The following is a 12,965-nucleotide window of genomic DNA, read 5'->3' on the forward strand; positions in this document are numbered from 1 at the left end:
GGTGGTGGTGGATTGGTGTGTGTGTGATGGTGTGTGGTGGTGGTGGTGGTGTGTGTGGGGGGGTTGGTGTGTGGTGGTGGTGTGTGGGTGTGTTTGGTGGTGGTGTGTGTGTGATGGTGTGTGGTGGTGGTGGTGTTTGTGGGGGGGGGTTGGTGGTGGTATGTGTGTGGTGTGTGGTGGTGTGTGGTGTTTGGGGGGGGGGTTGGTGTGTGGTGGTGTGTGGTGGTGTGTGTGGGGGGGTGTGGTGGTGGTGGTGTGTGGTGGTGTGTGGTGGTGTGTGGTGTGTGTGTGTGGTGTGTGTTTGGTTTGTGGTGGTGGTGGTGGTGTGTGTGTGTGGTGTGTGGTGGTGGTGTGTGGGTCTTGTGGTGGTGGTGTGTGGTGATGTGTGGTGTGTGTGTGTGGTGTGTTGTGGTGGTGTGTGGGTTGGTGTGTGGTGGTGGTGGTGGTGTGTGGTGGTGTGCGTGGTGGTGCTGTTGTGTGTGTGCTTGTGGTAGTGGTGGTGTATGGTGGTTGTGATGTGTGGTGATGGTGGTGTGTGGTGGTGGTGGTGGTGTGTGTGTTTCTGGTTGTGGTGGTGTGTTTGTTTGTGGTGGTGGTGGTGTGTTTGTGTGTAGTGGTGTGTGTGTGTGTGTGTGTGTGCTTGTGGAGGTAATGTGTGTGTTTGTGTGTAGTGGTGTGTGTATGTGTGTGTTTGTGGTGGTAGTGGATGTGTTTGTGTGTGGTGGTGGTGGTGGTTTGTTTGTGTAGTGGTGGTTTGTGTGTTTATGTGTGGTGGTGTACTCCCACCAGTGGTGGTAGAAGTTGTACGCACCTAGTTGTGCTTGCGGGGGTTAAGCTCTGGCTCTTTGGTTCCGCCTCTCAACTGTCAATCAACTGGTGTACAGATTCCTGAGCCAATTGGGCTCTATCATATCTTCATTTGAAACTATGAATGGAGTCAGCCTCCACCACATCACTGCCTAATGCATTCCATCTGTTAACTACTCTAGCCCTGTAAAAGTTCTTTACGTCCATGTGGCTTATTTGGTGTACTCAGTTTCCCGCTGTGACCCCTTGTTCGCGTACCTCCCTTGTTGATCAATTTATCTACTCTATCAATTCCTCTGAGAATTTTGTAGGTAGTTATCATGTCTCCCCTTACTCTTCTGTCTTCCAGTGTCGTGAGGTGCATTTCATGCAGCTTGTACTCGTAACTCATGCCTCTTAGTTCTGGGACTAGTCTAGTGGCAGAGGTCTGAACTTTTTCAAGCATCGTTTTGTGCTTGACAAGGTACCGGCTCCATGCTGGGGCTGCATACTCCAGGCATTGGTCTTACATGTGTGATATACAAGTTTTTGAATGATTTCTTGCACTGGGAGGGAGATTTCATTGCCTGAAGGGAGTTTTGATGTTAGCCAGCGTTGCATACGACGCAAATGTTATACTTGTGATGTGGGCTTTAGGAGACAGGTTTGGTGTGATATCAACTCCTAGATCTTTCTCTTTTTCCATTTCATGGAGGATTTCGTCTCCCATTCTGAATCCTGTATCTGGCCTCCTGTTTCCACCGCCTAGTTTCATTAACTTACATATACTCGGGTTGAATTTTAGTAGCTATTTGTTGGACCATTCATTCAGTCTGTCCAGGTCATCTTGTAGCCTCATACTATCTTCCTCCGTCTTAATCCTCCTGAGAAGTGCGGTCTACCGCTTTCTCCCCCTCCTACTAGCCTCAGTTGTATCTACGGTATAATCTGGCTCTACTCTCGTTCGAAATCCTTAAAGGTTCATTCCTTGATGAGATGGACGGAGAAGGCTTCAAGAACTTCTTAATGCTCACCTCTGTACTTTATCCATTTATGTTTTTTTGGGGCTTTTTAAGAAGGGGATTCCTTGTCCTGCTGCTTGTTCTAGTATTGGTCTAACTCGGGCTGTGTAGAGTGTCCCTATTTTTTGTATTAATATTGATTTTAATGTTTGTCAGCTTTCCATATGCTACCCATGTTACTCTGTTTTCGGTGTAGGTGTTGGAAATATACATATATATATATATATATATATATATATATATATATATATATATATATATATATATATTATTTATTTCACAATACTGTTTTTTTGTTTCTGATTTACTTAGTTGCGTACCTCTAATTTCTTCCTGTCTTGTATTTCCCTTTACAATCTTCATCATCCTGAATTCTTGACTGTAATTCTATCAGAATTGAATTTAATATTTTGACTGAATGGTTTGAGTTCATTTGTTTGCCGGCTCATCTTGCAATGGCCTTCAAGTAGTTGAAAGCATAGCCTTCATGTATGTCTCGACATATCTTCTCCATTTTTTAATTCCTCGTTACATATAAATTGCCCGCAAATAAGTACAAGTACTCTTCCTTAAACAAGTCATTCCCATTACTTTAGGAACATCATGGTTTGAACACCAATATATATGATATTTGTATATGATAGAGCCCAGTAGGCTCAGGAATCTGTACACCAGTTGATTGACAGTTGACAGGCGGAACCAAAAAGGCAAAGCTCAACCCCTGCAAGAACAATTAGGTGAGTACGAAGCCCTAGGGGTACCCCACTAATCATAATTTACATCTCTATTCCATCTTTAGTGTTTTATCTCAAGATTTTATTCTTAATAACATCACAGTATTCTTGACATTCCGCTCCCTTTCTCAGGGGATCTCATTTATGCATTCTTCTTCTTCACACAGCAATATTTTTACCCCCTTCAGCTGTTGGTGTGGTGTCCCTCGGTACACGACTGGGTTGCCTTGACGATGCTCACGCCGCCAACACGACCAGAGCCCAGAGGGTCATTTCATCCAACATGGATACATTACGGTTGCTTGGGAAATCGATCTTTTCCCCACCACTATACAAGGTCTTCCCCACACCGTCCTATCAGCGTCTGGCGGCCGCCCAGGATACAATCGCCAGGTAAAGGAAAGATACAGACATTGGTTCAGTGATGGGCTTATTAAGGCCTATTTCAACCTTTGTAGGATTCTTTGAGGACACGAATCTTGCTTATCACATTGTAAAGGTTGAAGATTAACTTTTAGATAAACAGAGGCATCAAATGAAAGGAATTCTATCCATATATATATGTATATTATATATATATATATATATATATATATATATATATATATATGTATATATATATATATATATATATATATATATATATATATATCTGTGTGTGTGTGTGTGTGCTTCCTGTCCCCAACAAAACGAATAAATTAATTAATCTGACTAAGTTGTCCTGTGCCGTTTAATAATCTTATCCTGATATTTAATTGATCATCTTACGGATGATCATACATTAAAGGATATTACGAACGCTGGAAAACACACATAAATGAAGTAGCTGAATGCAGAAAAGGTAACTGTAACTAGATACAATTTTATCATAGAAACTGAAGGACGGATCTAAGACTTTAAATAAGACAAGAACGGGAATCTTCAGATCACAGGCGCCCCCAGGGAAAGGCCAGACAACAGCGAAACCTGCTATTCATTTCCGATCAAAAGGAAAGATGGCGCATAGGAGGCACTAAACTATAGTCCAGAATCATTAACATGTATTCCTTGTAAGGAAGTGAGGAATATCAGGACCACAAAATCAGTAAGATTCACAGAAGGATAATCTTGCCTTTCTGTCCTCATCCAGTAGAATGAGAAAGTTAGGATGAAAATGAAAGGATGAAAAACCTACATATTCCCAGGCTGCTAGGAATGATGCTGGCTGAGGCCACCTGACATGATGCTAGATATCATGTCCGAGGCCACCTGACATGATGCTAGATATCATGTCCGAGGCCACCTGACATGATGCTAGATATCATGTCCGAGGCTATCTGACATGATAACCGGCAGGAGACTAATTTACACACGGAAAAATATGAATGGGTCACCAAGAATTACAAATGTAAATTCTTAGACACGTGCTCCTACACTTGGGTGTGAATAAATTACTCCTTTATAACTAGAATAATAATGCAAATAATTTAAAACAAAGTATAAACATAATTTGCAAGCTACTGGAATGATGCAGGAGCTTGTAGCTATTGCATTCCAATCCCAGGCAAGCAAAGGTAAAGACATGAACAGCTGGAAGATCACCAGAGGAATCATAGTTTCGTAAAGTAAGACTACACATAGAATCTTAAACAGTAAAGATTCCAATGAGTGAACATAAAGCTGTAACTTATGACATAAAAAATTACAAATGCAAGCAGATTAACATTTAGGTATAGAATAGAGGGGAAAGCGAAGGAATAGCAAACATCGTCGTTCAGTACCCAAACAGCAAAAGATAAGAGAACTAGTTATCACAAACGTAAGACCAAGGGCCAGGATTCACGAAACAGTTTACGCAAGTACTTACGAACCTGTGCATCTTTTCTCAATCTTTGGTGGCATTTGTTTGCAATTATTAAACAGTTAATGAGCTCCCAAGCATCAGGAGGCTGTTTATAACAATACCAACAGTTGATTGGCAAGTTTTAAATGCTTGTAAACTGTTTAATAAATGTAACCAAAGCCGTCAAAGATTGAGGAAAGATGTACACGTTCGTACTTGCGTAACTGCTTCGTGAATCTGGCCCCTCTTGATAATACAGCTTACGACACATTACACCCAAATATCGTCACGCATATAATAATTCACCGAGAAAGCCCCCCCCCCACCAAAAAAAAAAAAAGTTGAGCCACAAGTCTGTCTAGAATACGAACATAAACAAGAGAAACTAATCCAATGACGGGAACGGAGAAGAGCCAAACGAGGCAGGACCCCATATTGCAAGCTACTCACCGACACAGTCAAGATAAACAGACACACATTATCTTAAATTGGAGGGCACAGAAAAATGGTCACAGGAGAGAGGGAAAAAAAACAGAGACTGGAAGGCGACAGGAAGGGACACAAGGGAGAACGCTGAAAGTGGGAACAAATGGAACGGAAGATGATAGATAACACGTGAAGAGGAAAGAGGAGGTGACAAGACATAATTGGAAATAGAACAAGGAGATTAATGAAGTGGAATAGAACAAGGGGATACGTAAAAGAAAAAAGAACGAGGGGAGGAAAAGAACGAGGGGAACACAGAATGAAAACTAGAAGCCCAAATCAGCCAGAGGGACATAAGCCCACATGGTGGTGTTCTGGTAGCCTACTCGCCCTACGCCTTGCCAGTGTTTTCGAACCCAAGTTTCGAACCCAAGTTTCGAACCCAAGCCAAGAAGGACTGCCCGGACAGCAGTCCTTACCTGTTCACCTTCATTCATCCAGCAGCAATTTGAGATGTTATAAACCCATAGTAAGCTCGAGCTCCAAGAAAAAAAACATTACGATAATTAGAAGGGACAGGTTTAAAACCGCTAGCAGAAGTCAAAAGAGAAAATTCAAGAGAAAATTATTTAATCGTGAGTACTGGGATGGTAGGAAATAGGTGGACTCGGCTACGAGGCAGCGGTTGACTTCCATTACTTGTATTTATTTGACTGCAAGCCCCTTCTTACGCTTTTGACATGCAAGCCCCTTCTTACGCTTTTGACATGCAAGCCCCTTCTTACGCTTTTGACTGCAAGCCCCTTCTTACGCTTTTGACTGCAAGCCCCTTCTTACGCTTTTGACTGCAAGCCACTTCTTACGCTTTTGACAGCAAGCCCCTTCTTACGCTTTTGACTGCAAGCCCCTTCTTACGCTTTTGACTGCAAGCCCCTTCTTACGCTTTTGACTGCAAGCCACTTCTTACGCTTTTGACAGCAAGCCCCTTCTTACGCTTTTGACTGCAAGCCACTTCTTACGCTTTTGACATGCAAGCCCCTTCTTACGCTTTTGACTAGCAAGCCCCATTCTTACGCTTTTGACTGCAAGCCCCTTCTTACGCTTTTGACTGCAAGCCCCTTCTTACGCTTTTGACTGCAAGCCACTTCTTACGCTTTTAACAGCAAGGCTAGCCACTTCTTGCGTCATATATTAAAGAAGTATGCTACCCCAGCAGGGAACATTTACGTAATGAAGTACAAAACTAAACTTGAAAAAGGTCAAATAAAAAGTGCCACAGGGCTTGTTCCAGAGATAAAGGGACTGAGCTATGAAGAGAGATTAAGTGGACTGGACCTCACTAATCTGTGGGAAAGAAAGAATAGCGCAGACATGATAACAACGTAAAAATATACTGATGGGGATTAAAAAAGCAGACTTAGAAACAATGTTCAAATTAAGGAATAATGAAAAGAGATATACTTTGAATCTAGAGACACAGATGAGTCACATGGATATCAAAAACAACGTTTTGAACCCAAGAGTCTTAACTAAGTGGAATGGACGGGGTGAGGGAAGTTATCGAAGACAATTCAATACACAGCTTTATATGACAAGAAAAGCCAGTGTTAAAAGTTACATGCACTGCATCAATAATGATCCTAAGGCAGGGTTTAAGAGCAAATGTTCGACCCATGTCTGTTAAGCTTGGTGAGTACACACACACACACAGGTTTGCTTCCAGGTTGTGGAAGCAAATACTATTCATAATTTTAAAACCAGGTATGATAGGGAAATGGGACAGGAGTCATTGCTGTAAACAACCGATGCTCGAAAGGCGGGATCCAAGAGTCAATGCTCAATCCTGCAGACACAACTAGGTGAGTACACACACACTAGCACACACACACACACACACACACACACACACACACACACACACACACACACACACACACACACACACACACCTAATTGGGCTTGCGGGGGTTGAGCTCTGGCGGGACCAAAGAGCTCAACCACCGCAAGCACAATTAGGTGAGTACAATTAGGTGAGTACACACACACACACACACACACCAGCAGCGTTATTTATTATACCCAGAACACACTACTCGCAATTCTCTCCTCCGTCACTCACTACCTTCTAACCTCAATTGTTGCAGGATCGTGCAAGAGGAGGTGCTCCTCCGTCAGGCAGAGCGGGCATCGGATCCCCACGCATTCTCCTCCAAGCACCCGTTCCTTGACTCCCTCCTGACCAACAGCAATCTATCCCCAAGTGACGTCTTTCTTCTACTGGCGGAAGTGTTTCAAGGTGGCATTGATGCGGTAAGTTGGATATATATATATTCGGCCACCAGGCCCTGTTTTTTGCTTCAAGGCAGGATATCAACCTTTATATCATCCAGCGGCCGGTCCGGAAGACTTATTCATCAATTTATATATCATGTTCAGTTAGGTGTTTAGGTTCTGTTAAAAATTATTTGTATTTGTAATACGTGGATAACAAATTTAACAGTGGCGAATCGAACAGAGGTTGGCAACGAAGCTCTGTTCGAGAACTGTTCGAACGTCATCAGTTGTGAGTCGTGTGTAAAGCGTTTTTCATCCATAAAGCGGGAGGACCTGGCGGCTGCCTGGAATGAACATTGGTCTTTGACGATGAGGACGGCCCGCTGGCAACAGGGAATGTTGTGCATCAGTTAAGGTTGTCTCCCTTCTATTACCGGACTTGTCCTCCTCTCCTTCCATTCTCACGTGTGAAGGACCAACATCAGTTAAACGCAAACAAGTTTTAGTGAAGGCATATTGTTTGTACTGTCTATGTAAGGGACACTATTATATGTTCTTCAAGGGACTGGATAACATGTACTTCAAGCCACTAGATAGCGAGACGCCAAGACCTGTGGTCTGTTCACAATATTAAATTCTTGCACGCTCCAAGGATTCTAAAAAAATGAGAATAAATGTTGTGCAGGGAGCAGGAACGTGGAGAATGTGTCTGTGGATGATATACAACATGCGAGATGGGGCGAAAGATCTATTGCTCTAAGAGAATGTGACAGCAGGAGATATTTTCGCTGCTCTTATACGTTTTAAACCAGTAGTATGACTCAGTTATTTATATATATATATATATATATATATATATATATATATATATATATATATATATATATATATATATATATATATATATATATATGAATATATAAATTTTCTGTGCATCATATTAATTAAGAGTTTCCAGGCACTTTGTTTCGCATCAACAAGGAAAAGTTTTATTATGCAAACGAGTTCGCGAGCGGACCAGCTAACTTATTTTTTATCGCGTGAAGGTTGTAAAATAGACCATTTGGTTAATCTGAATCAAATGGTGCATTTAATACTTACTGACCAATCAGGCCTTGTATAAATATATATAAAAAAAACTCATTCGAGATTAATTGGTTTAATCATATACGATTTCTTGTGCAGTGCATAATTAATTGATTTATGGTACGATTGTACGTGTCCGTGTATGATTTATCGTGTCCGTGTATGATTTATTGTGTCCGTGTATGATTTATTGTGTCCGTGTATGATTTATTACGACTGTGTAGGATTTATTGTGTCCGTGTGTAACATATGCTTTCAACATAAATTCTGTGTTGCATTTATCGATAAATTTGTGAGCCAACGCACAGGGCCACACATATAGCAGCATAACCTATCCTTTCACGTAATGCCCTTCATTTGAAACGCTATCGACCGCAGCGTCAAACATCCATTGCTTCAGTGAAAATCAAACCACGTCAACATGTACGCTTTCCTGAAACTAATGAACATTCATTTGGGCTTGTCGGAGTTAGACCACCACCACCATGTTACGTTTGACGTCATGTGGGTAGTGACGTTAGTGAGGAATATCTTCCCTTCAGACGGCGACGACGTTGGCCTTCTGCGTGTACTTCTTGGCCAGGGACCAGAGGACCCAAGACCTACTCCTCCAAGAGGTGAAGGATGTCGACCCAGCCACCCATTCTCTGCAGGTAAGAAAATCACTCTTGCGTCTAGGGCGAGAGATGTTTAATATCCTGTTTGAAAAATTCTCTGAATATTGGATTGAATACTTCCTCCAACTGGAAATAAAAAAATTCTCAGGTAATCTATACCATTTTTTTGCATGGACATATTTAAGCCGATTTAATGTTGTTTACTCAAATATGAACATTATTAATGTATACGCAAATTTAATTCTTGGTAATGTTGTGTGTGTGAGTCTTGCTCGCGATACGCAGATTTGACCCGTGTTTATTTTGCGTACGTATGAGCTTTGAGGAAAGTGACTACACATGTTAATGTCTGATTGAGTGAGAGAAAGGTTTTTAACATTTTATTTGCCTTTTGACAGCTAATTCTAGGCATTTCATGCATGCAAATTTCATGTTCTGTCGCATCCTCATGTTACTCGAAGCTATCATCAACAGTATTTGAAATTGAGTGATCACAGTCTACTGACTCCTCCTTCCTCGGCGTGCTTCGGATTTTTTCCTCCTCAACTGCCTATTATTTCCGTGCAGAAAGTTTTTCATCATCGTTGTGGTCACTGACCGTTACAGGGCTGTTAAATGTTTATGGGAGAGGGTCAGATTCATCTCACTCATCAAACTTATGTCAGTGTAACTTAAAATTTCACAAAATTCAACTTTTTATTTCTGAATACTTTGTAGAAAAAATATGTCAGAAAACCAGCTCAGTAATCTAAACACAATATATGTAATATATCTAAATTTCGTACGTTCACGAGACAGATTTTATGCATTACGATACGAAACAAGTTTTGAACAATTAAAATAATAAAATTTCACACATAAGAATTGGTTAATAAATCTGTTAAAAAAAGATAAATACATTTAGATAAAAATAATTTAAACATCAGTAAATCTTGAGTAGTTTTATTTCATCGTTAAAAGTCCCCAAAGTTTTTTATTTATTCATCAAGACGAACTATAAACTATTTCAACATATTCTTGGGTAAGATAATGCGCGATTAACTTCTTCAGCACATCCAGTCATATATGGAATTAGTATTAACTTTGCTTGAAAACGTAATATGTTGTTTTACTGTGAACAGAATTTCTCCCTCCCTATCTGTCTCTGCGCTCCGGTCGATAATGTGATTTTATCGCCTCGAAATGGAGTGGGTGGAAATGGGATCAGGTATTTTGAGTGACCTTGATCTTGAAGCGATTTAGGTGATTTATTTTCCATTCGAAAAGTTTGCTCGTAAAGGCAACAGGTGCTGGCTATGAGATCAAGACAGACACAGGCAAACTCAGCTTTCAACTTGGTATTCGCTTCGGGAAAAAGTAAATATTCCTGAAGGCGGTGACTTCCTTCTCCAGGGACTGGTGTATCTGCGAGCGGTGGTGCAGGAGACGTTGAGGCTGCGACCCTCGGCATCCTCCAGGAGCCGAGTCATCCAGGAAGACACAGTGTTCTCCGGCTACCTGGTGCCAAAAGGAGTGAGTGCCACCTTATGTAGTTCCTCCTCTGCCTGCTACAGCAAGCGGTGAGTACCCCCTCTTGCGTAGTACCTCCTCTGCCTGCTGCAGGAAGCGGTTAGTAACCCCTCTTGCGTAGTACCTCCTCTGCCTGCTGCAGGAAGCGGTGTATCAATTTATTATCAACTTATCTTAGTTAATGTTCATCATTCCAGCTCAAAATGAGTTACCTTCATGGAGCATCAGTTACCACAATCCTACCCGTTTGTGATTCCTCGTTAGACGGCAATGAGTCCATCAGACTAATGCAGAAGGGGTTCTCTAGGCAAGCTAAATTTTACAGTTACCCTGAGTCTCTGACGGTAAGGATCTTACCAATAACGCCTGAAATTAGTTGTTGTTGTTAATTATTTTACCTTCTGGGAACTAATATTTCCATGTTATGGTGAGCCTGTAACTGAAATTGGTTTCTAAGTCTCTTTCTTCTCCTCCCAGACGTACGTCACCTCACCTCCTGTAGTCTCATGCCATGACCCAGGAGTCTTTCCGGAGCCCGAACTCTTCAGGCCAGAACGTTGGATTCCCGGGTCTACCCCGCTGGACGTGGCGTCGACGCATGGTAAAGATGGAATGGCTTCGGGGAGCAAGATTCACCCTTTCACCGTTCTGGCGTTTGGTCACGGCGCTCGCATGTGTCCAGGCAGACGTCTGGCCGAACAGGAGATCAAGCTCGCTCTCATCCAGGTACGTAATGTAGATGCAGTAATATATATATATATATATATATATATATATATATATATATATATATATATATATATATATATATATATATATATATATATATATATATATGTGTGTGTATATCACGAAAATAAACACGTGACTAAGAATGTGACAATGTCAGACCACGGAGGAAAATGAAACAGGAATTTCCTTAAGTACTTTCGTATATTAAATACATCTTCAGAAGGAAATTTCCTTCTGAAGATGTATTTAATATACGAAAGTACTTAAGGAAATTCCTGTTTCATTTTCCTCCGTGGTCTGACATTGTCATATATATATATATATATATATATATATATATATATATATATATATATATATATATATATATATATATATATATATATATATATATATATATATCCTTCTGGGGTGTTAAGTGAATCCTTCTGAGGTGTGGAGTTTTCAATTATATTATTGTTGAAGTACGGCTTTCACCAACCACTGATTACTAATTATCTTTATACCTGTTAAAAATCTCTATAAACAACATTATAATTTGGTTTCCAGTCTGTCTATGAACGGCTAGAGCTACCGTATAATATATGAAATATTGCACAAAAGTGTCCATCGTTTATCTTTCCATGGCAACAGCTTGTGCAATGCTTCAAGATGGAGGTGGAGAACACGACTGAAGATGTCACCATCGGCCAAGTGATGCGTCTCAATATGATGCCTGAGAAGCCTTTCGCCATCAGGTTCATACCACGAAATAATACCAACACATAAGTCTCTCTCTTGTCATATATTGTAGAGAAAGTTTTATGTGGTTTAAAACGAGCTCAAGGAATAAGAGATTTCTGAATGACATTTAGTTTTCATGGATATAAAAACTAACGTTGAAATGAAAAATTTCAAAGTTAACATAAGTAGAATGGGTCTGAAAACATGAGGAAAACAGAGTATTGCTGGAATTAGAGAGAGAGAGAGAGAGAGAGAGAGAGAGAGAGAGAGAGAGAGAGAGAGAGAGAGAGAGAGAGAGAGAGAGAGAGAGAGAGAGAGAGAGAGAGGAATGAGGCTGAATTAAAATAAATTGTAATCATTAAATGTAAGAAAACAGGGTCACCCACCTCCTTCTAACTATTCAATTCCGGTATTAACTTAAGCCTGGGTCTTACTAAAAAAAAAAGAACAAACAGTTGGACTACAACTCAGTCGGTACTGCTTTATTTTTAATTTTATAATTACATATTGTGGCGTTAATTTTTATTTCACAGTAAATTTAATAAAGAATAATAATACAAATGTCTCGTTATTATATAAAACAACCTTTTAAACAAATGGATTTTATTAATTTGATTGAATAGTGGTGAAAATACCATTATTAAAATGTTCTGGTGGTATATGTGTATAAAATATACATTCATTACAAAATGCCTTGAGAAACAGATGTATTTTTTTCTACAACAGGTTATTATGTCATTGAAGTGTATAATGGAATATTCGATATCAAGTTTATATCAGGCTGCAGTGGCACAGCTCTTGAAGTGACACGATTCCATGCTGCATGATATCAAAGGCCTGTAGGTTTTAATTCCCACTTAGTGTATATGAGGCTTCCTGCATATGAAACCAGATGCCTACAGGATCATAGGTTCTAATCTGGTGCTAGTGAGAAGTTTGTCAATATCCCACTAGAAGCGGGTAAATTCAAGACATTTATTGCTCCTCTTTTTTTCAAGTCTTTTTTAAGTCTTGATTTTATAAATGAAAAAACCGTCACGAAAGTTGCATCAGGTTTATGACTTGTTAATAAGGTACACAATGCTAAGTAATATGACGTGGAGTTACGTAACACTGGTGGTAAAGGATACCCCTCCAAATTTACAAACATAATTAAATGAATTGTATCACGTTAGGATGCAGACGAGGAGTTACAATAACGTGGCTGAAATATGTTGACTCAACCACACAGTAG

At 40.4% G+C, this 12,965-nt stretch overlaps 1 protein-coding gene across 2 annotated transcripts in view; it reads left to right on the top strand.

The window, feature by feature from the left end:
- LOC123767246 (probable cytochrome P450 49a1) overlaps positions 1-12,050 on the top strand; it is a 49,075-nt gene extending 37,025 nt beyond the window's left edge. For both annotated transcript variants that reach the window (XM_069304849.1, XM_045756817.2), the window contains 6 exons: positions 2,731-2,935; positions 6,935-7,100; positions 8,693-8,803; positions 10,160-10,279; positions 10,754-11,002; positions 11,642-12,050. In XM_069304849.1, coding sequence (XP_069160950.1) covers positions 2,731-2,935; positions 6,935-7,100; positions 8,693-8,803; positions 10,160-10,279; positions 10,754-11,002; positions 11,642-11,776 — 986 coding nt within the window. In that variant the 3' untranslated portion in view covers positions 11,777-12,050. The remainder of the gene's footprint in view (positions 1-2,730; positions 2,936-6,934; positions 7,101-8,692; positions 8,804-10,159; positions 10,280-10,753; positions 11,003-11,641) is intronic.
- The last annotated feature ends 915 nt before the right edge of the window (positions 12,051-12,965 follow it).

The sequence above is a fragment of the Procambarus clarkii genome, chromosome 53 (assembly GCF_040958095.1).
Source record: "Procambarus clarkii isolate CNS0578487 chromosome 53, FALCON_Pclarkii_2.0, whole genome shotgun sequence".
NCBI classification, from domain to species: Eukaryota; Metazoa; Arthropoda; class Malacostraca; order Decapoda; family Cambaridae; genus Procambarus; species Procambarus clarkii.